Source organism: Strigops habroptila, chromosome 5, assembly GCF_004027225.2.
Source record: "Strigops habroptila isolate Jane chromosome 5, bStrHab1.2.pri, whole genome shotgun sequence".
Classification (NCBI taxonomy): domain Eukaryota; kingdom Metazoa; phylum Chordata; class Aves; order Psittaciformes; family Psittacidae; genus Strigops; species Strigops habroptila.
This window is the reverse complement of record NC_044281.2, coordinates 59,899,403-59,922,851: the sequence shown is the minus strand read 5'-3', so window position 1 is coordinate 59,922,851 and position 23,449 is coordinate 59,899,403. Positions and strand designations below refer to the sequence as shown.

The 23,449-nt window shown below is 51.3% G+C and overlaps 1 protein-coding gene across 3 annotated transcripts in view; it reads right to left on the bottom strand.

The window, feature by feature from the left end:
- SLC4A3 (solute carrier family 4 member 3) overlaps positions 1–23,428 on the bottom strand; it is a 34,969-nt gene extending 11,541 nt beyond the window's left edge. Inside the window, exons 1-13 of one of the 3 annotated variants that reach the window (XM_030487207.1) lie at positions 23,257–23,428; positions 18,560–18,657; positions 17,828–17,968; positions 16,461–16,617; positions 12,620–12,954; positions 12,014–12,156; positions 11,227–11,438; positions 5,193–5,344; positions 4,370–4,550; positions 3,707–3,842; positions 3,447–3,621; positions 2,934–3,030; positions 958–1,142 (exon numbers count right to left, since the gene is read on the bottom strand). In XM_030487207.1, coding sequence (XP_030343067.1) covers positions 958–1,142; positions 2,934–3,030; positions 3,447–3,621; positions 3,707–3,842; positions 4,370–4,550; positions 5,193–5,344; positions 11,227–11,438; positions 12,014–12,156; positions 12,620–12,954; positions 16,461–16,617; positions 17,828–17,881 — 1,827 coding nt within the window. In that variant the 5' untranslated portion in view covers positions 17,882–17,968; positions 18,560–18,657; positions 23,257–23,428. Of the gene's footprint in view, positions 1–957; positions 1,143–2,933; positions 3,031–3,446; positions 3,622–3,706; positions 3,843–4,369; positions 4,551–5,192; positions 5,345–11,226; positions 11,439–12,013; positions 12,157–12,619; positions 12,955–16,460; positions 16,618–17,827; positions 17,969–18,559; positions 18,658–23,059 lie in introns of all 3 variants that reach the window. The other 2 variants (XM_030487208.1, XM_030487205.1) reach the window with 2 other exon arrangements.
- Positions 23,429–23,449: the final 21 nt, after the last annotated feature.

Sequence of the window (23,449 nt, the reverse complement as noted above, 5' to 3'; positions counted from 1 at the left end):
ACTATGTAACCTTGCTACGGCCAGCCCTGGCTGCGGCAGCTGGCTCCCCTCTTCCAGCAACAGAGGAGCAGAGGCTCAAATGAGCGAGATCAGCCCACAAACACAGTGCTGAAGCTGGAATATGGCACCTCATGTCTTCTGGCTACAATCAGTCTGAGCTGAGCCCTGTGTAACTCCCGCGAAAGGATCTTTCAGCCAAGAGCCCCTGTTGCCTGCAACCCACCTGCTCTGAGTGGAATTTTTTGTTCCCACTTCAGGAAGAGCTGTGCACTGGTGGCAGGACAGGCAGGTTTTTTACTTGGTTATAGTTACATGGCACCAGCCAGGAGGACCCTGTGAACCTCTGATTTTCCTGTCCTGGATGTATACAGCAGATGCTGATTGTCTTTTCTTTGCCTTTAATTCCCTACCAGGATAATGAATTTCACTTTCCTGCCATCTAACCAGATAGGGGACTTCTAGCAGTGCATGCAGTTGGCAGAAAAGCCTTCCTGCCTCCTCATCTCTCCTTCTGCATGAATGTGCTCCTCTGCATGGATGCCCCAGCTACGGAGCAGCTAGAAACCTTCATCCAAACACCTAACAGTCCCCAGGCATTGGTGGGTCTTTTTGTCAGTGTGGCCTGGGTCAGGCATCATGGTCACAGCCTACCCTCCTCTGTTTGTGAAACATCAACTGAACACAATTCCTCTAACCTTACGCAGTCCTTTGCTCTTGCTTTTACATACATCCCCTCTCCTCACTGGGCCTAACGCTCTCTGTCCTACTCTTCCCTCCATACTGGAGCATCCTACCTTGGTCAAGCTCAGCTGCTGTTAAAAATCCCAGATGCTCACACCTGCTTGCCCCATCTGGGCCTTTGCACAGCATCTCTCAGCACTCATCCCAGGACTGACTTCTGAGGAGCTATTGAAGCTCCCTTACCTGTGCCAGAATCACTATCCATCAGCACCTCACCTTGTCAGACATAAGAGTGGAGATTGAGCGGCCAATTTCATGGTAGTCCATGTTGGCCTGGCTCGGTCCCAGCAGCACAAAGATGAATCTGACAGGAATTGGGACCTCCAAGACAGATTCCAGGAAGACGGCCTCGTTTAGTCGGACAAAGGCCATAGTTGGCTGCTCCAGGAACTGCACACAACCTAGCAGGAGGCAATGTTTTGAGCAGAGTTAATAACTGGGGTGAGCTGTACTGGGCTGCCTTTAACAGTGGAAACAGGGATTTTGGGGGTTCCTATGAGCCCAGCAGTCCTATTTTCTCCAGATCACTGACACAGTGGTTTTCTTCATGACCACATGCCACGGACTGCTCGAAGTCCCCTGTTCACTGATCATTCCCAAGCAGTGCTACTTTCTTTAGCTTTCCAGTTAGCCCATTCTTAATCTCTTACAAATAGGCTCTACTTATACTATAAGGGTCTAATTTTAAATCAGAAGGCCACTGAGCCACTGCCTTATGGAAGGAAGTCTCTTAGATGTTACTTCTATCAAACAAACTTCTAATCTCATCAAAGAATGAAATCAGGTTTCCTTGACATGACCTATTTCCCACAAACCTCACTGCTTGGCAATAATTACATTCTTATCCTTTAGCTCTTTATTAATTGAATCCCATATTAGCTCTGCCATTATATTGCCTGGGAAGGACGTCGGGTTAAACAACCTACAGGCGCTGGATCACTGTCCTTCCTTTCTTGAGCAGTGATGCTATGAGCTTTCCTCTGTTTTTCTTGTATGGTCCCTGTATTCCTAGACCTTTTTTTTTTTTTTTCAGATGGAAATGAGCCAGTTCTCTAGACTCATAGGTGCAAACTGCACAGTTTGTTTTATAATGTCCACATTTCACCAATGCTTGGCAGTCTCCTCGGTTCCTCACAGATTGGGAAGTACTCCTGCATCCTCCGGCATACCAGCCGCTTCCTTCCCATACCGAACACAAATGTTTATTGAATACTTGTATTTCTCTGGCGTTATTACTGATCTTTCTGCCATGTGCATCCAGCAAAAAGCTGTGTTCTGTGTTAGACTCGCAAATCTGGGCCATTTGAGTGGCCAAGCAAATCCCAAGACACAGCCTTACCTCAGAAATGGCCAGTGTTTAGTTATCTGAGTATTCAAAGTGCATTTATGAAGCTGATTTGGCCTCATTGTGGTTAAGCATCAGCTTGGTTGAGCTGCCAAGCCTCTTTGCCTGAGCTTTTAATCTACTGGATAGGCAACGGCATTTACTTTGCTTGTAGCGTATCTGCATTTGCTGAGATATTAATGCCAGAGAAATGCCAAGAAGGACTATTCTTGTGGTCGAAGACACCAATCCCACTAGTGCTTGAGCCTGCCCACTCACAGGCCTTTTGTACAGAGAAATATCTCCTGGAAGCACTATGGCTGATACCCGAGACCTTGCCACCAGCCAGGCCCTGCTTCCATAAACTCAAAGCTTCCTGGCACACACAGCCAGCAACCAACACTGCCCCTGGCAGGGCAGGGACCTGCTGCTGGTGAGGTGTGAAGAGGCCAGACGGTGGGCAGCGATGGTCAGAGGACGGTGTGAGGCCTGACAGCAGTTACTGCCTGGCCAATAGTCCCTCAGGCACCACTTGGCCACTTCTGAGCTGCAAAATGGGATCTTCTGGTGAGCTTTGTAGGACTTTCTCCTCTAAGCTGTACCCCACCTCCAAGCAGCAGTGTCTATCAACCTCTTTCTTAATTTAGGCAAAGAACTACCCTGGCATTCCATACATTTGCCACAGAGAAAGAGAATGTGCACCATCACCAAAGGAGAAAGCATACAAGGCTCTATCCCCAGCTGAACTTTGAGAACACATACAAGATGACCAAATACCCCTCAGGAAGAAGGGCACAGACAGCTAGGGCCAGGCTGGGACCTGCACTAGTCTCTTTTGGTGCTGGGGAATCTACCTGCCACCTCTTACCCACGAGGACCACTGTGGCCTCCGCATCTTCAGGGATCTTTTCCATCAACTTCAGGTATTTACGGTGGCCCTCAGAGTTATGGAGATGTGGGTTTTTCTGCCAAGGAAGAATACAGACAAGTAAGGACAACATCCTCATGCCTTGGTCTCCCTATGCAGCCTTGCATCCCACTGATATATCTGCAGCTGGGCTTGCCTTGGCTGCACACCCCACACCCTGCTTCACAGGCAAGGCACCCTCACAGCAAAGGCCACCCTGCAAGCACTAGGGCTGTTGCTACCATTGCATGCTCAAGCAGACATTTGCATACAGTGTGAGGCTAAAACTAGGTCCCAAAATCATCATGCAGCGACCTTATTTCCAGCACTCCAGGTGATCCAGAGGAGCTCAGCCCTTGCAAGTACAAGGCCCTCCGTAAGGGGGCCCAGAAATGGGTGCCAAGGGCTGCCACCAGCCGACAGTTGTCCCCAGGGTGTGGAAAAAGAAGCACTAACCCCCGATGTCACCCTCACCTCCTTGCACTCGGTCTCACTGGCCTTGGGGTCAGCCATCTCAATGCGCTCTTCCCCCATGAGGGGCACACAAGTGTCAGTGGTGTGGTTGTGGTGGTGGTTCCCCACGATGGAGTTCATGCTGGAGCTGGAGTGGTTCCTCGGGAAGAAGCCCTCTTTCTCATCATTGGGGTGGCTGAGGGGGAGAGTGGTGGCCATGAGGGGACCCGCTGCCCTTACCATTTGGGGCTCACAGATAATCCCCAAGCCCTGGCACCCACCTGTGCTTCAGCAGCAGGGCACGCAGCACGTTGGCTCGGTCTTCTGCTCTGATCTGGTCAGAGATGATCATAGTCTCCACCATAAGGTGAGCAATGCCGGGCAGAGTGGTCTGCTCCAGGTCAAGGAGGACGGCACCTGCCACAGGAGGGGAAGAGCCCAGCTCATAGTGTGCAATGCTCCCCGCCACACTCACACTCTGGGGACACAGCTGTCCCACCAGGAGCCACACTTTGGTTGGGGTACAGATTCTCTCAGCTGAGAAATGCCCCAAGTCCAGGCGTCCCATGTCATCTGTGTAAACTCTTGTCCCAAGAGAACCCAAAAACTCCAAGGTGCACTGATAGCTCCCACTCTGACCAAGCTTGCCTTTTCACACCAAAGATGATAGGTCCAAGACATGCTGGCCCAGGCACAGCTGGGTTACAGCTGCCACATGCCTGAAAGCAGCAGAGCAGAGCAAGGAACCAACACAGGCACCCTTGGGCTAATGCAAATCCTGGCAAAAAGGGTGGGGGGTGGGTCTGTCTTCACAGACCCTACATGGAGCCTGGACACAGACACCGCTGGCATGTCGCCAGTTAGGGCCCAAACAGTGACAGAAGCTGTCCAACAAAACTTGTCCAGAGCAAGAGACAAACTCTAGCCTGCCACTCCTGACTCACCGTGGGCAATAGTCTTCCTGAGCTCCAACAGGCTGCGGAAGGACAGTGAAGCCACGTGGGGTTTCCCCCATCTTGCTGTGTCCTCCTCCACATCCTCCTCAAACTTGATCCAGCGGGCTGTCTCCCTCCAGTGCATCTCCTGGTTCTTATCCACCACCAGCTCATTCAGCTCCACAAACACCTGGTACGAATTACAGTGAGGACATGAGACTTCCCCTGATGCATGCAGCTCTATCAGCAATATGGGGAGAGCCTCAGGTTTGTTCTCAAATACCACTTAGTCTAAAGTGCTGCCTCAGCAAGCTTGCCTTATTTAACCAGAGGCTTAGTGAACAAAAGCAGCCAGGACTAATATTCCTGGCAGTGCAGCAGGAGCTCTCATTAGCACATGGAACACCAGAAAGCTCCTAAGTCAGATGGCATGGGTAAAGGAAAGAGAATGATGCATCCCTTCCTTTCTACCAAACTGTGACGATTTTGTCCTCTGCTTGTTTCTTGGTTTCCCCCAAAATTTCCATCACTTACCAGAGATGGTGACATTACTGTGCTGCCAACTTCCACAACAGCACTACCATTTCTGTGACTTTTTAATATCTTTCCTAAGGTCAAAGCTTTGTGATTTCAGAGAAATCTCTGCTTTTATTGAAAAAAGTGTATTTTCATGATAATGGATAAGAGCTTGAAATGTCACCCCCAAGGTCATGTAAATAATTAATTATATTGAAACCACATTTATAATTCCTTAAAATGCCTGTTTCTAGACCTGATTTATGGCTTCAGGGCATAAATCCCAGGCAATTGTGGGAGGACAGCACATGGATACCTCATGGGGCTTTCTATCCAACTTCTTCTTCTTCTTCTTCTTTTTGACAGATGGAGTTGATGCTAATTTTTTGCTTGTCCTGGTGATCTGACTCCGAGATGGTTTTTTCATCAGATGCCTTCTCACACCAGGGTTATCTTCAAAACGGTGGCCTGAAGACATGGGAAAGGAAAAAAGACCACCAGTTTGTCTAGCGAAAAACAGTCTGGCAGGGAAATACATCTGAGCCCACCCTTCTCTTGTTAGCTTATGCTAGCAAAGCCCTGGCAGCTGGAGCACTCACCATCATCCTCCAGACCTTTGAAGATCCTTCCTGCCTCATGTGTCTACTTTCAGCTCTTCCAGACGTCTGTGAGCTAATTCCTTCAAGAAGAAGGCTTCCTCCCACGCTGTGCATATACTGCAGCATCATTGCAAAAGCTTTTATTCATGGTACCCAAGTAAGAGGTGCATGAACCCACCCCATACTCCATCAACGAAGAGCAACCTGAAGCCTTGTCTGCATAGCATTGCATCCAGATAGGACAGGCAGGCACCTGGCTGGGGCTCATTTCTCCCACTGGAGGAAGGCCTGGTGCTCAGCAAGCATAAAGGGCAGTGAAGGGGAAGGATATTTAGCTGCTGGTCTGGGAGACACATAGAAATATCAATGACTGTTTTATTTAATTGTGCAATGAGACTGTAGAATCACAGTGCAGATCACGGCTGCATGGAGGCTGGGCAGTTAAATCCAGCTATCACTGTTTCTAGATGATCTGCAGTGCCACTGTAATCCCCTCTGAAAGGTCTGTGTTACAGACTTCAGATGGATGAATCAAAGCCTCATGAAGCCTCCAGAGCAGCTGTTGAGGCTTCAATACAGCCCCTCACCAAGCTACCACTGCTGTTGCCTAGCTAGCACCCAGCAAAATCTGGCCACAACCATGCCAGCCTTATGCAATGCCAGAGAAACAGCAATGGTGCAACAACCTGCCATGAAGAGTAGTTTCCCTGGACTATCCAGTGTATCTTCCTCAGCATAGACAGCTCATGGGGATGGGGAAAGCCTCAGAGCCTGGCTCCAGGATGGACAGGCTCCCCCAGGCAGGTCATGGAGTCAAGGGTTTTGCTCAGCTTCAGTCCATCGAGGCTTGCTGGCCATGCCTGTAAGGCAAAGACAAGGTCTTCTCCCTGAGGGACCAAGGGCAGCTCTCCATTGGCTGGGATGAATATTAAGTCTCCATGTACCTTTCCGCACTTAGCTTCAAGATTGGAAGCTCTCAGGCCATGAAAGGTAGCAAAAAGCGCTGGGTTTGAAGGCCATGTGGTCTCTTTTTTATGCATCTCTGGCATGGAAAGACACACTCAGCATCAGGCCAGGCATACCATGGCTGTGCTTCTTGGAAATCTGGGTTGCCAAATTAAACATAAAATGAATCAATACTGAGCTTCAGGGCATTTTCCCCATTGGCTGCACGGCTGATGCATATCCTGCTGACAGCTGGACTCCTCCCTGCTCCACTTACTGCACTGCAATGTCAATAGGAGCCAATAACTGCCCACCACTATGAACGTTCCTGGGAGCTGGGCACATGTGGGACTTCCTTGGACTTTTGCACGGATTTCTAAGCTCCTGTGTGCATGGCAGCCGCTTCATCATACTTGGTGTGGGTTCACGCATAAAACAAAGTCCACCAGGCAGATGATCTTGGTATCTGGCACCTTTCCTCCAGTCCCTGCAGCTTCTGATTCTCCCATGCAACCTAAGACTCATTCTTACCATGTCCCTGGAAGACCAGGGCCAGAGGACGCTCTGTCCAGCAAGACAGAGCACTCACCCAAAGCACAGTAAGCCTCCCTCATGGTGATGACGACCTGCCACACAGTGCTCTTCAGCAACAGCCCTACAAAGCACACACAGGCATTCAGTCTCAGCCACCAAATGGTTGGAGGACAGACAAAATAAAAGGAGCCAAGTTTCCTGCCAGCATCCCCAGTGACTCCCACACTCTGACAAGGACAGGAGCCAGAGTGCTGCAGGCTCAGAGCAAACCGGTGAAGTCACACCTTCAGAGCTCTACAGAAGACTAAGGAGTGATCCACTTGTGGGCACTGAGATGACAGCTGGGAGAAACGACTCACAGGAGCAGGGTGGACACATGGGCTTAATTTACGAAGAGGCCCCTGGCTTTGGGAGTCCCTAAAGGCTGCTCCAGGCTGCTCTACAGAGAGCCTTTCTGTGTCCCATCAGATTGGTGCTTCCCCCAAATAAAAGTCAAGCTTCAGTGAGCACTTAAGTCTGGAGTCCTTACTCAGGACAGGATCTTTGACTGAGACAAAAGGGTGACGTGCCCAGGGTATAGCTCTGCCCTCCCTGCTTGGAGACAAACTCCCCAGGATGAAGCAGCCAAAGACAGCTCTTCCTTCATGTCCTCTCCAGTGCTCCCAAGGAGCACAGAATGAGACAGTGACAGTCTGAGGACAGAGAGTGAGTCCTATGGTGGCTACAACTAACTGGTATGCCTTCCCACACAGCATCTCCTACAGTCTCCTCCAGAAATTCTTCTTGCTACCTTGGCTTCCACAGTCAGATTTCTTGGGATGACCAAGTTCCTTTTCCACCAACTTAAATCTGAAGATGACAAATACAACTTTGCACTTGTTAAAGTCTCTCCCAGAGTGCCTGTGATAGTCCAACTTGGCAGGCAATTTCTTTCAATTTGTGTGTTAGTTCCTGCTTTCCTCCTTTCATTACCTTCTATTCACAAGCAGGAAGCTCAGAAAGAGGCATCAGAGTATTTGTATCAGTACTAGAGAGCAACTTGCTATCCCTGCATCACAAAGATGGTGCACACTTCCTGTGTACCCCAATGGTCAAGTTACACCAAGGAAAAAAAAAAAAAAAGAGATTGAAACTCAATTTCTTTGAGTATTTAAAATTAGACTAAACAAAATGCTAATCACATTAATCACTTACTAATTAGCATTAGTAAGTCACAACACTGTGCTGGCTTCTGGAAGAAGCCCTGCCCTGCACAGAGCCGAAATCTCTCCTGGCTGATGCTGAGTTCAATGTGATAGGGACAGCTGGACCCCAGCTCATCCCTGCTGCCATCCAGGTGTCCCTGCCCAGCACTCCCCATGCTCCAAGCACTAAAAGGAATGCAAGGAGACCAGCTCAGGTCCAACAACGACTCACTCTGGTCAAAAGCTATTAAACTCCTCCTGGATCTGAGTTGGTCCTGGAAGAGGTGTTGCCATGCAGTAAATAGGCAGGCAAATGGCACTGGCTGGACATAGTAGGCTCTGCACAGAACTGACTCTGGTGTCTCTGCCACCCCTGTCTCCACCATATTTCTCTGCAGGATTCATACACAGTGTGGATTCATTTTGCAGAAATAACTAAAGAGTTGTCTGTACAGCACATCCTATTTCAAGCACCTGCAGTATTAGCTGTAGCAATCAATGAATGTGTTAACTGCTAGCACCCAAATTTCCCCTCTTTATAAGTGATGCATATCACACCTTGCAGAAGCTATCTGCCCCTTCTGCCTTCCCAAGAACAGCCATCCTTTCCCGTGTGAGACTGGGGCAATTTCTCATGCTTCCAATGTACAGTTTGCTCAGCTTGGGACAGCTGATGGTGCCAATTTGCTCCGTGTTTCTACTTTGAACTTTGCTTTACTACACTGTCTATCAATTTACAGTAACAAGTAGCAGACTCAGTCAGAAGCAAATCCCCACTTGCTGGTCCCCGCAGAAGCATATAGGCAGACATTTCTTCCCTGAAGGCTTATAAAGACAGGCCAGCTGAGAAAGAGAACACTATGCTGGGACTGGGAGGCAGGGGAAGTTCAATGTTTTGCCTGACATCACACCGAGACGCTGTGGCAGAGCCAGAAGCTCAACCAAGGCATCCTAACTCCCTGTTGCAAGCACTCTGCCTCCCCACTCTTGTGTGCAAAGCGCTAGTTCTGGGACCGCATCACCCTCTCATGTGCGGTCCTAAAATCCCTTGAAAAATTAACGCATGATCCAGACAAGGACATTTGGGCAACCACCACTATGGCTATGAACAGTGTCACTCCCAAGGTGACAGACAAAGCCACCTTCAAACTGTGAGCTGCCACCATCTGCCAAGGAAGGACCGCCTGCGTGAGGTAGAAGCGAGGCTCTGGATTTTGCACAGTCCCCCGCAACAGCTCAGAGATGCAGCTCTCCGCAAGGGATGCGCAGGTATGAAACAGATGCAGAGAACAGAAACTCAGGATTCCTATACTCTCCTTCCCTGCTTTTCCCACTCTCGCTTCCTTCCTCTTTTCCTGCTTCCAGGCATCCCAGCTAGCCTGCCATTAGCTAGCTTCACAGCCAAGCTCAAGCCTGCAGACAGAGGGATTAAATTATTTTTTCCTCAGGGCATTAGGCTAAGGTGCAGAGGCGAGAACCTGATACCCAACTGTGCTGTTGGATCCACAGCTCAGCTCAAATTCCAGCAAACAGAGCAGCAGCACTCTGTCACCTTGTGCTGCAGATGAAAGGGGAAATGTCTCTGTCCTTATACACACCTCAGAGCAGCTGCTTTTTCTCTAGCCACAGCACAGGCCACATCCTGATAAGCACAAACATCAAGATGCAGCTGCCTCCAGAGCTGCTCAAGTGAGACACACACAGGGAAGCACCTCGGCACTCTGACACGGATCTGTACAAAGACCTCAGACAGACACACAGACACCAGGCAGATCCTCCGGTGTCCTCAGGCACGCAGTAGGGCAGACCATACCTCCTCTAAACCAGAAGACCAACCTGACACAGAGAGGGTGCATACAGCAAAACAGGGTGGGGGATATGCACTTCAGCTGGGGGCTCTGATCTACAGCTGCAACTGTAGGGTCACTGCTCCGGTACTTACAGGTGGGCTCCCCGCCTGGGTAGCCCAGATGGTTTCTGATGGCCTCCCATAAATCATAGTCTTCAAAATTGAAGGCAAATTCATCAAAGTCTTCATAGCCAAGCGAGTTGCGAATATGGGTGCTTATTGCTACCTCTGGGCTGCTGCCCCCTTCTGATTCTTTCGCTGCCTCCTCTCTCTCTCGAAGGGTTGTCATTTTGTCCTTGTGAAGGTCAGGGGTCAGGCGCCATGAGCCACTTGCCTTCAGAGGAGGGGCCGGGGTAGCCAGGCTGATGCGTGGAAAGCAAAAGCTGCCCCCAAGGGGGCTTCACCGCAGCCCTGGGGCCAGCCCCGGTGACTCGCTTCCTTCCTCACGGGGCATGAAGGTGCCGGCTGCAGCAGCCCCTGGGGACTGAGGAGGCCCCAGGAAAGCTCTCTCCACCCAGGGATGCCTCCGTGGGGTCTGCCCCACCAGCTCCTCAGGAGCAGGGTCCTCGCTCTGCCACAGGGTCTCGTGCCAGATGCCCAAGGATGCAGTCCCTGTGGCCCAGGAACAGCCAGGCTGTGTGTGCAGCACCGCTTCTCTCCCTCGCTCCCGTCTGGTGTCTCCCTCCCTCTCCAGCCTGCAGAGCAACCTATTGAATTCTCCATGTCCTGGGGCCCAGAGCGTGCATTTCCATGACATCTCTTCTGTCTGCCCTCACGCCGCACACAGGGGCAGTCCCCCTCTGAGGCGTTCCGGAGGGGGCAGCTGCCTCTCCTCCAGGAGAGCAGAGCAGAGGGGAGGCTCCTCACCTCAGGTTTTCTGCAATGCCAGAGCTGGCGTGTCGCACAGAGGGCTGATCGCAGGGAAAGTGTGTCAGGAGAGGAGAGAGCTGGGTCTTGGGGAAATGCAGGGAGCCCTGAACCAGAGAGGGCAGTGGGGTGGGTGGAGGAACAAGCATTTCTGGGATGGGTGTGAGCAGAGGTGCATGGGGCACTATGGCTATTACAAAGCTGACAGACAGGAGCCAGGGCTGCAGAAGCAGAGGCTGGAGGACAGGGAAGTGAGGAACAGCTCCTACAGCAGGTTGAAGACCGTGCCTGGAGTTGCTAGGGAAAAGGGCAAAGCAGGGAGAAACAAAGGGCACATGCGCTTGTAACATAAGTAGTGTTGCAAATCCTCACTTTTCATGCCATCCAAGTCAGCAGATGCCAGCATCTGGGCCTCAGCCTCGTCCGTGGGGACGCGCTGGTATGCTGCGCTCTCCAGCGTGGTCATGCTGCCAATGCACATCCTCTCCTTCAAGTCATAGGTAATCCGTTGTCCGCTCGCCACCTGGCCCCAGGGCTTGCGCTTCTCCCACCCACGAGACAGGCGTTCCCGAGGTCCTGGGAGGCTGTAGAAACCAAAGAGACTGATGGTAGCAAACAGGGTGAATGAGGATGGGCCATAGCCCCTCAGGGGCTGAGGTGTCTCTGCTCAGCCCTGACTAGCAAGTCCCTGAGAAGGAGCCAGGAGTCACCTATCCCAAAACCTAAAAGTTGCCCCTTCTGCTCCTCCTCTGCTCCATCACAGAGTGGGATCAGCTTGTGGTCAGTATTGGGGACCCATCTCTGAGCTAATGCCTCACGGTTCCCCAACTTGGCCGAGCCCTGGGGCTTCCCAGCCTACAGGGCAGCATGACAGCTCAAGTTAGCTGAAAGTAAGGGTACTGCAGGTGTGCAGCCCAGTGCCCCCAGATCCACACCATGGGAATCCCACAGACCCAAGGAAGTAGCAGGAGTCACAGTGAGTGACTGACCCACTGCAGAGCAACTGTGCTGTTCACAGCCACTCTCCCTCGGGGCCCCATGTCCCGTCTGGCTCAGCAGGTAACTTCAGGCTGGGCACAGCCACTACCCTTGGGGACAGGGTCTGTGCAGTGACCCCGATTCAGGGACAGTGGCAAGCAGCTCGGCACCGCTCACCTACCTGCGGAGGGAGGCAGGACCCTTGTCCTGCAGCAGATCGGTGAAGCACGGCACAGGGGACAGGATGCCACACTCCTCCTCTACGTGAAACTGCGCAGGGGCCACAGTGCTGACAGACTCCTCCTCATCGCTGCCAATGGTGAACTGCAGAGACAACAGTCCTGACAGCAAGAGCCTGGGCAGGCAGTCTTCACCCCAATCCCTGGCACGCAGATCCTCCCCATCCCCACCTTCTAGAATGGGCCACACTGACTTCTCCCACTTGCCCCACACCATAGGACTGGCCATATTGAGCCCTCCCATATCCTATAACACCCTCAGAACAGACACATTGATCTTTCCCCATCTATCTTACACCCTCAAAATGGGGATGCACACCCTCCCCAGCATCCACCCCAAGCAATGGCTCATCTAGTACTGTCCTCCAGTGCTCATCTTTGCTAGGCAGGGACAAAACCACTCTTCCCACGATATTGCACAGCTACAACATCTTCCCCCTGAGCAGCACACTCCGCCGACCATGTACCCTGGCACGTTCTAGGCATCAAACCTCTCTCCACCTCCCCTACCTCTGAGCCCCATCCAAGTAGGAATGCCCTAGCCTTGCCTTTGGTTTGCTTGAGGGCTCCAGCTTAGGGGACGTGTCCTTCCCACGAGCTTCACCCTCAGACTCTGCAGAGATCTCTTTCTCCTGGGCCTCTTCTGCCTCAGATTCTCCTTCTTCCTCTTCTTCTTCTTCCTCTTCTTCCTCCTCTTCTCCCCCCTCCTCGTCCTCTTCCTGGATGGTGGGGGTGACTTCTGAGGGGGGTACTGAGGTTTTCTTCTTTTTTCTCCTCCTTTTTTTCCTCCTGCTGGTGCGGGGGGGCCTCTTTTGGAACTTGAGGGCAGAAGGGAGGTGAGTGGAAAGGGGATGATGGATGTGGTGCGAGGTTTGGCGGTGGACTGAGAGAGAAAAAGAGAGTCAGGGGCAGGAAGAGGCTGGGAGGAACCTGCCAGGCGCCCCTCCAGGAAACAGCATGGTCTGGAGATCAAGGGCCAGGAAGGGCAAGGAGAGCCACCAGCCCGCAGGGACATAGCAAAGCTCTTCCAGTGATGCGGCAGGCTATGACCAGCCTGGGGTGATTGGGGAGGCAGCTCTTGTGCAGTGCCAAACCACCCCAACGCAGCTCTACTGCCCTGGGGAAGGCAGGACTCCTCTCCCAGTGTTGCCAAAAGCCATTTGCATGGCTATGCAGAGCTGCAGTGACCTGCCAGAGGCACCATGCCCTTCCCAAACATGTTTCTTACATTCTCAAACAAGCATGACTTAGACCCTTTACAAACACTCTAGAGACATGGCTTAGAGTTGGCTTAGAGTTGGACTTAGTGTTAGGTTTATGGTTGGACTCAATGATCTTAAGCATCTTTTCCAACCTAAATGATTCTATAATTTCTTTCCTGCATAGTGTTCTTTGAGTTAAATAGATGCACTTCATTTATCCCCCAGGCTTTGACAGCATGTCCCTCTTGCATACCCACAGGAACCACAGACCAAACCTTTTAGTGCAGATGTAACCTAAGCCCACTCTCAGGTACCATGAGGGCTTCTGTCTACCAGCTTCTGAAATGCAGGTTCAATTAGGTGGCTGTCTTTTAAAAACCAGGCTAAAAAACAGGGCAGAAAGATTTTTCTTTAAACTAATCTACAAAGAGAAATTCATACAGGCTTGACCTGAGTGTCATGGGAATTACAGAGTGAGAAGAAATTAATGGCATCTCTGAGCCTTCACTCAAAACCAACAATAATGCACCAGGCAGGGAACAGGGTAAGCTCAGCATCTCCCTGTGTGAGAGAGGAAAGCCATTTCTGCCAGGTCTATCTGCAGGCACAAAGGCTCCCATAGAGTCTGCAGGATGCACACATGCTGGAGCTGCACCCAGAGCAGCTGAAAACACGGGGGGCACCAGCCACTTGGCAAGGGGGTGTTGCTCAGCAGCTCTTCCTGAGGAATTGTTTCCAGTCTGTTTTGACTTGGCTCCTTCCCCGCTTTCCTGTGACATGGCAGCAGAATCTGTTTATAGTGAAAACTACCTTCAAAGGACATTTTCAATGGAAGCTGTAACCTTCTCCCTGGGAGAGCCAGGCAGGTTCATTGTTCTGCTGTCATGTTTCCTTTCCTTTGGTTTCTCAAGTCTTTTCTCCCTTGCTTCCCCCCTTGGGAACAGCAGGGATATTTCACATACACCCCTGGTTCAGCAGGAGAGGCTTATGGCAAGATTAAAGGAGATTGGAATGGTTAGACATCTGCAAATTGGAAAGAGTTTGGGCTCTTTATAGACACTTTTTCTTCCGAAGTGTTCTTTACTTTGACTTAACTAGATGTACCTTATTTCACACTCAAGTTTTGGCAGAAAGACCTTTGTGTCCCGCTACTGCACTCCTGTAGCACTGCTCTGCATGCCACAGATAGGTCAGGCATGAATTTCTTATGGAAGAAGAAGCAACAAAGGCCCCAGCTGTACACGCGTTGCTCCTTCTACAACACAAGGCTGCTGGTGAGGACACAGCCCATCTTTCTTTTCTGGCTTGTTCGCATCAGCCCAAGACAGAAATATTTAATCTCTGGATCAGAAGGAAACCAAAGCATTGGGCTGCAGGGAAAGGCAGTGACGGTAAGTGGCTGATCTGGCATAGAAGAGGGGAACACCACTCTTCACCCCTGCACTCAGGTTTCCTCATGTCAACTGATCACATCTCCATAAAGTTGACCTCGAGGTGGGAAAAATATATCCCTCCCAAACACAAAGGCTTCATGCCTCCCTCTTCTTCCTCCCTGTCCTCCTGCAACTCCTGTGTGTCCAGCCCCTGCCCTCCTTCCCTGCTTTCTTCCTTGCACTGCCTGCCTGCAAGGAAAGTTATTGCCAAATTAGTGTCCTAGATGTTTGATTACACTTCTCAGTGAACTTGATACAAGAGATATGAAAAAGTAATTTGGATAGTGAGCCCAGAAGGAAGATCCTGAATATTAGGAATTCCTGGCTTTGAATATGGCAGGAAGTGTTTATAAACCCAGAGAGCATTCACCTCCATGTGCTGGTATGTTATCTTTCAAACTGTAATAACCTAACCAGATCTTCCAGCTTTATGAATAAGAACTGCATAAAGGTTCTGATAACCAGATTGACATAACAACGTAACAGGGATACATCAGGAGCTCAGAGGAAAAGAAGCTTGGTTCTGACAAAGGAAGAAGGATTCTTCCATTTAGAAGAAAAAAATCCCAAACAGTACAAATCTCTAGTCAAATTTTCAAAGAAGCTTCTGCCATGCATGCTCAAGCCAACCCACACACCTGTGCACACAGGCAGAGCTTCTGAGCAGGTACATCCTACAGACACAGGACAGGTATTCAATCCACAGCAAAGCTATTAGCACCTTGCAGCCATGTACATGAGTGACTGTGTGCTCAGGTGGAAAGTGTTATTTGAATGGACCCTCTGTAGAGAAATGACACGAGCAGGGAGTAGCAGCTGGGGTACACTACAGTAACTTTTACCAGCAAACTTTTACAACAGCCATTGGAAATGAGAGGCCAAGCAGAAAACAGCCTGGTGATGTGCCTGGAACATAATGTTCCTGATGTTGTATCCCATCAAAGCTAAGCTGGAAAATAAGCAGTATCTGACTGTGGACAGCAAGTGTGGGAAACTCTCCCAACCATCGCTACTTGTCTGCAACACAAGCAGGCTGCTGCACTGGGGCGTGCTCTTCCTGCCCTTCCCTGCTGCTACTACAAACTAATGTGACCCACCTACACCAGGCAATAGCTTATGGCCACTCCTGTGGGTACGCTCTCATTTTACAGCCAAAATGAGTTTGGGCAGACTGGTTGCCTTCATCATCGAAGGGAAGTTAGAGGAATAAACATGTTGGACAGAGGAGTTCAGGTGAGGTAGCTACAGCATTTCAAATTCACACCCCATTTTTATTTTGCAGTCCTTTGAGCAGATAAACCTGATGGTTTCATGGTTTCTATTCAGAAATATACAGGCATGTCTGACTGGAGCCATCTGCTTTCAGACTGGGGAGGACAGCCTGGCTTCTGGCCATATTTGCATGTTTCTTTGCAGCCATATGGAAGAAAAATAGTTTCAAACTGGAAATTTCAACATCGGGGAAGTGGCAGCAGAGGTCCCCGATGCCAGGTGAGCAAACAACCCGGGCTAAGCTATGCTGCTGCATGGCCTGGGCAGTACCTATGCCTGTAGGGACAAGAAAAACAGGGAACAGAGGCCATGGACGCTGGTGCTAAACTAGGTGTACGTAGCACTTTGGGAACGCTCTGAAGGGAGGAAATGAATAGCAGGCTAACACAATCTGCAGGATGCCAGCACGAGGCTGCATAGCACGTGGGGCTGAGCAAGGGTTGGTGGCGAGGGTGGAAGTACAATTGTTCAAACCTACATACATTCAAAATCTCTCTCACTGTAGCTGCGTCTTTGCTTCTCCAGATTGCTTGATGCTGACTTGCTTATCAGGTCCCCAAATCTCTCGATTGACAGAGTCTTATCCAAGTCCTCATCGTCCTCGGCACCAGGAGAGGCTTTCTCTGCACGATCTCTGCCCTGCAGAGAAATCGCCAGACAAGAATCAAACACTGCAGACCCCTACAGCCCTCTGGATCCTCCTGCCCTGCAAACGGTGCTGGGCTTGCTGAGGAGCAGCAGGCTCCACACAACAGGGCTGGGCAAAGTTTCTCCCTTAGAGGCACAGCTCTGCTCAAAACCAAGAGCCAGAACAGATCAGCAATCCTCCAAGCTACACTCTGCAGAGATACCTTAGGGGTCCTCCACACCTCCCTTGAGTGGCAGGTATCAAAGGACAATGCCAGTGCCTGTCTTTCCTACTGAAGGAGATGCGTAGCTTTTGTTTAGCTTGGGTTTCTCTCTCCTCACATCTAACTACTGCCCTCTGGCCTTCCCTTTGCCCAATCTGCCATCCCTCCCTTTCTTAGGCCTTCTACATATTTCCCCCTGTGAAAGAGCAGCCCTGCTCTGGTGAGCTGCCCTTGGGTCAGTGACCACCCTATGCCTTCCCACCATTCCTCTGCATTCCTAGGGCCCGCCCTGTTCCCCTTGGCATGCTCTTTTCAGGCTTTCCTGCCCATTCTCCTCCTGTTTCAGGCTACGGGCACTTCTCTGCCTTTTGCTGGTGGAGATGCTCCAAGGAGAACATTGCCGAGTGACCTCTGCCTCTTCGATCTCCCAAGCAGCTGCAGCTGGTAAAATTTTCTCTCAATATAGCTGAAATGCCAGTGCGGAGCTGTTGTGGACTCCCATGTTTCCATGGAAACAGGAGGAGGCCCAACTGTGACAAATCTGTGCTGGGCAGAAAGAGGGAGCAAGGCGGCTTTAGCCGAGTTATGCCTCTCCTCGCATCCCCTAGCTGTTCCCAGCTGTGCCCCGCGAGTGGCTTTGTATCTGTGGGCGAGACTTAGCATGGGTGTCCCAAGCCCAGCCTACATGGGAAGAGCCTAATTGCAAGCTGTCCAGCTCCTCCTGCTGCTTGCCTACCCCACTCAATGGCATTGGAGGCACAAGCACCCCACAGAGCAACCTCTGGCCTTTTCTGGACCACAGCTTGCTGTCTGCACGCAAAGTAGACGTGGGTTCATGGGCAGTCTTGGAGTACCCTTTGCGCAGACCTGCCCCTTGTGAACAGAAGCTGTGTCTCCTACTGCAGCAGGCCACCAGGACATGAGTCCTGCACTCAGCCTGGCAGGAGCACGGTCCCCAGGGAAGAGATGGCCACTCTGCTGCTTGATTCCCACCTCACCTGCTGCAGGTCGATGAAGACATCTCCTACGGGAGGGGACTCTCCAGCTGCCATTTTGGTTCAGGACCTAAGGGCCTGGGCAAAATATCAACCCTTCTCTTTCACCGGCAGGCACCCAGCAAACCTGGAGAGTGGCATAACCTGTGGAGAGAGGGCAGGACAAGGGAATGTCGTGGGAGACGGCTGGCCACTGCCCTCAACCCCCCTGGCTCCTAACCCAGAGAGGTAACCTCACCAGCCCTTGGGGAACCTCCCCAGCATCACTAGGACAGGCCTGTCCCATGGCACATTGCAGTGAGGGAGCGAGAATGGCCCAGCCCATGCTGTTTTGTGCACCAGCTCCAACAGTTCAAAGGCAGGTGGGACCCTGTCCTGCCCTGAGTGACCTGCTGCATGGAGGGTGCAAGGCCCAACCGAGACAGTGGCTACACGTAGCTCCTGCACGCCTGAGCAAGAGGAAAGGCTTCCTGCTCAGCTATCTCTCCACCAGCACAACTATGCAAAGCCAGGGCATGACTGACCGCCGGGGAAGGATAAAGTTGACAAGATCATGTGCTGGGAGGGCATGCCGGGAGCAGGCAGCAGAGTGGTCCTGTGCCACCTAGCTTTAATTGGGCAGATCCCAAAATGGCCAGAAGGAACCTCAGATTGATCCCTTTGGGCCACAAGGACAAACAGCTCATCATCGAAACACCAGACACAAAACAACACATTACAGGGAAGGAGGCCAACCTTCAAACTGCAGATCTGTGCCCTGTCTGCACCAGCGTGGCTGAGGGACGCAGAAGACCCCACAGGCAGCTCAAGGGAGCACTCTGCTCAACACGCAACTGCAAGTGAAGAAGGCAGTGAGGTGCCATGGTTGACAAGGAGTGGGATGGAGACTAACACAGAAACATTTGTAGTCATATCATTTACAGCAACAGCGCAGGCTGAGCTCAGCATGGGCTGCACCCCAGGAAGAATTGGAGATGGCACAGAGACTGGCACTGGGAAGAAACAGACCTCCAAAAACTCATCTGAACTCATACACAGAAGACGTAAGCACAAGCACAGTGCTTTGGACACAGAGATAGCAAAGTCATCTCACAGCACAAGAAAAGGGACATTTGTTAAAAATACAAGGGTAGAATACAAATGAATTCAAAACCGCCAAGAGAAAACGTTTTTTTCAGTGATGTCATTGAAGAGGAAAAAACTGCGAAGTCAGAGGATAGCTTGGCCATCTCTCTGGGTAACAAGTTGTCATATTTATGACAAAGAAAATCAGGAGAAGTTAAACCCATCTTTCAGAACAAGCCATTCTCCAGCTATGAAAGCTTTGCAAGAAGTATTATAGGTTATATCCCAGCAATCTGCTGAGGGGTTTCTTACTATCTCATCTGAAGTACCTAGTGTGGGCCAGTGCTCAAGACAGGCCACTGAAACACTAAAACAGGTGCTCTAAAGGTGACACCAGTAAGGCCACTTCATCATCCCTCCTTCTACCTTTGAAGATCTCCAGAAGGTGCTACTATAGCCTATGCTTACTCTGCCTACCTAAAGAGCTTATTCAAACCAAAACCGTAGCTAATTCAAACCAAAAATCCCAGGCAAGTTTTTGAGGAGCTAACCTTACTACTGATGAAGCATGCTCCCTTGGTCCACCCTCCTAATTATCAGGAACAAGGCAAAACTGAATAAAAGAAACCCCTCAAACACACATCATTGGACTCTTCAGTAACTGAATCCCTCGATGAGACCTGAACAGTTCGTGAGAAATATGCTGCCAAGACAGATGTCTAAAAAGGAAATGCAGAGTCCAGGCCATAAGGAACAGGACAGAAAAAAATGAAAATACCCAATCCACTCTGTAGATCTTAAACTGTGATCTTCAACTTCACACTGTTTTCCAAGAAAGATAGAGCAAGACAGTTCTGAGAGAGAAAGCAGAAAAAAGAAGAAAGGTCTGGAAATCATCTGTAAGCAGAGACTGAGCTGCTTTTTAGTAGGAGACATGATAGAGAAAAGGATAATACAGGGCTTTTATTTCCTTTTGCATTTAACTGAAGAAAAGGGTATCATTCTATGAAAGCAAACAGCAGCATATTTGAAACTGAAGGTAAGGAATTCTTTATTCCAGTGGGAAGAGCTGGTGGGGGGAACCTGGCTCTGCAATCCTGCAGGGCCATGGTATCATGACTGGTAAAGAAGAGATTGGGTATTTGTAAAGAACGTAACATCCACAGCTACAGACTGCCTGCAAAAACATGTTGCAAGCACTACTACTTCAGGGAACAAAAGGACAACAGGGCTTTGGACAGCAGCTCCTGCAGTAGCAGGATCACTAAAAACTAGCAAAATGGTAAAGGTAATTCAAAGAAAAAAGTGCTAATGCTCAGCTCCACCTCTGTGCCATTAATGTGCCTTGTGGGGCCTCCAAAGGAAACTGAAAACTATCGGCAAACTTGTGAAACAATGTGTTTTGTTTCAGGTCAAGCTCAGGTTTGTCTGGAGCTAGGCAGAAGTTCACAGAGGCATTCATGCTCCAGGCAGGAGGAAACCCACGACTGAAAGATCTGCTGGAAGCAACGAACTCTGCTGGCTCCAGCTTTTCAAGATGTTACACTGAGTTTAAAACTACAGCCTGGCTGCCTAAACAACATTAAAAGGGAGGGAAAATCCAGCACTTAACTCTTTCTTTATGCACCGAAGCAATGTATTCTGAATGATGCTGAAGATATGTCACTAATGACACTGCTGAACAGCTAAAAGCAAGACAGTTGTACTAGCAGTAAAGTACGAGAGCCCTTGGGGCTTCTTTGAAATTTCAGAGGGAATGTGAAATGCCCACAGGGTTTCCATCAATCCCCTGCTCATCACCATGTGAAAGCAGGACACAAAGCATGGGCACCCCGAGCCGGCAGGGCTGGGGGCAGAAGAGGGCTGTGCTTTGGACTGAGAGAGGGGCAAGGATGGGAGCCACATTCTCTGATCCTTACCCTATCGCTCTGCTGCCTTCTCGAGTAGGGAGAGCCCGTGGTCTGGGAGCACTGGTGCTCCCTTTCGGTGCATCAGTTGATGGCTGGCCACTAGAGGCCACTTGCCCCTTACTCCGTGCAACCTCCGGGAGAAAGGCTGGATAGATACCTATTCGGATCTGGCCTGGCTTTTCTAATACTTACAACAGACGGAGTTCAGAGAAAAACAACAAAAAATTGCCAGTAGGCCAGAGGAATTGATTTATAAGGAAAGGTTAGGAGCTAAATTTGTCTAGCGCAATATGGGATGACTAAGATGGGGAGGGGACAAGCCAGCAGTCTGGAAAGATCTCAGGGGTGTAAAACACGACTAAAGATATTTATTTTTTTTCAGGCAGCCCTGCACAATAACACTTAGAAATGGGATGCAATTTAAAAGAAACTTAAAATCAGGATCAGTGAGAATTCTGCTAATGAGCATCATGCTGAAGCGCCCAGCCTGCTGGCAGCACTGCCTGGGCTGCCATAAGAAGCACACAAGACAAAAGGCAATAGAAAAAAAGAAAAAAAAGAAACAGCAAAGAAAACTGAATGAATTATACCTTCATCCTACTGTATCTCCTTGTTATTGGGAGTACATGATTCAGCATTCCCACTAGAAGTAATTTTCAGTAATAGAAGCATCACGCCAGCAGGCCAGATTCAGAGGGAGGCCAGAAAAATCCACAGCCTGCCAACCTGTGCGCACTCACACTTCCCTGCTCTCTCTGCAAGCATATCAGTAAACACAACTGGTTCACCTAAATCACCATACCTCATAGGCCATCTGGGCTAAATGAACACTGAAGGAAAGCGAGCAGGCATGCCACTGCCACACTGGCAGCTCCGGCATCTCCCACATGTTGCTTCCCCTGACCCCCAAAGGCTGCTTCACAGTGCCAGCACAGAAGCTTTCCAGCTTTGCTGAGAAAAACTCATCTGGTGCGTCCTTGAGGGGCAGAGGCGAGCAGTTCATGCTGCCCCTTTGCTATAAGGATGAGCTGGGAAGGCTACAACAGGCTGTCCCAGCTCAGGGGCAAGAGACTGCATGGGGACACCATCAGGCCCCATACCTATCTCCTCAGCTCTTCCCTAATCCCCTGGCCATGGGGCTGAGAACAATTTAACTGTGGAGCGTCTAGACAAGGGGTGGATGTTAAGATAGGGATAAAGCCATAGTGGCAAAGCTGGTTTGGGGATAGAGGAGGAGAAGAGACTCTGGCTGACAGGCACAGACGAGAAGAGCTCAAAAAGGAGAAGGATTAGAGGCCTGGGAAGATTTTCCTGGGAAGACATACTGATGAGCCTGTCCATGGAGGAGAGGAGCAGGAGGGGTGCCGCTGTGTACAACGAAGCATTCGGATGCTGCTGTGACAGTCACAGCCTCAAAAGCTGACTGTAACAGGAGTGAGCTGCACAGCCCCTACTTCTCCCCTGCCACAGCAGGAACGGGGACACATGCACCAGGATGAAAAGACGTCACATAAGACAGTAAACACACAAAGTTTTCAGGCATGAAAGGTTTAACCTGTGGATCTCTCTGCCACAAGCCTATGCTGAAACTGATAATACAGAAGCATTTTATAAGGCTTAAATATTTCAGTGAATCCTATACCCTGCTGAACAAGCCTGAATAATCCACAATAGCCATTCCGTTCTGAAGCACCCGCTCTGTTCCCTGACTTCACAGAGGTACCAGATGGGACGTGCTCGCACAGCCAACAGACACACAAACACACGGGAACAAAACCCACTCCAAAACAGAGCACCAGCACCAGACAGTGACAGAGACACCCCTCCACTGGATGTACGGACAGCCCTGACAGACAGACACATGTACAGCTGGGGGGAGCAAAGAGATGTAGGCAGGCACTGGGGATGCACTGCACCATGTACCGTACCGTGCCAAGCCATGTCATGCAACCGGTACGGTGTGGTGTGCGGGACCACAGCACACCAGGCACCATGCCGTGCAGCATCCAGCACCGGGCACGATGCCGTGCCCGGGACTGTGCTGCATGCCGTGCCATGCACCATGCCCCACGCCATCCACCACTCTGCACCATGCCATGCACCATGCAGCGCCCGAGCGCCCTGTGCCCACCGCGCTCGCGGGCTGCCCGGGCTCAGCGGGGCAGCGGCGCCCGCCACGCGTGTCCGCGGGGCCCGTGGGCTGCTGCAGCCGGGGCAGCGGAGAGGCAAGCGCCCGCGCCCGCGCCCGCCCGGCCCGTACCTCGCACCGCCGGAGAAGAAGAGCCGCCCGCCGCCGCGCCGCGCCCCGGCCCCGCCGCCGCGCTCCACCCGACACGTGCCGTACCGTGCCGGCGGCGGGCGGCGCTGCGGCCCCGGCCTCCCGCCGGCCTTGCGCAGGGCGCGGCGCGAATCCGCCGCTCTGCTTCGTGCCGCCCGTCCCGGGCCGCCCCCGCTTACCAGAGCGGCTCTGGGGCGGCGGCGCAGGGCGCTCCCCCGGCAGCGCGGGGCGGCGGCGGCGGCAGGGCGGGGGCCGGGGGGCGCGGGCCCCGCCGGGCGGGAGGGGGACGCTGGGGCGGGCTCCATGGCAACCGGATGTAAGCGGCGGCGCTCTAGCCGCGGAGGCTGCCTCACTAGCGCGGCGGAAGAGCGC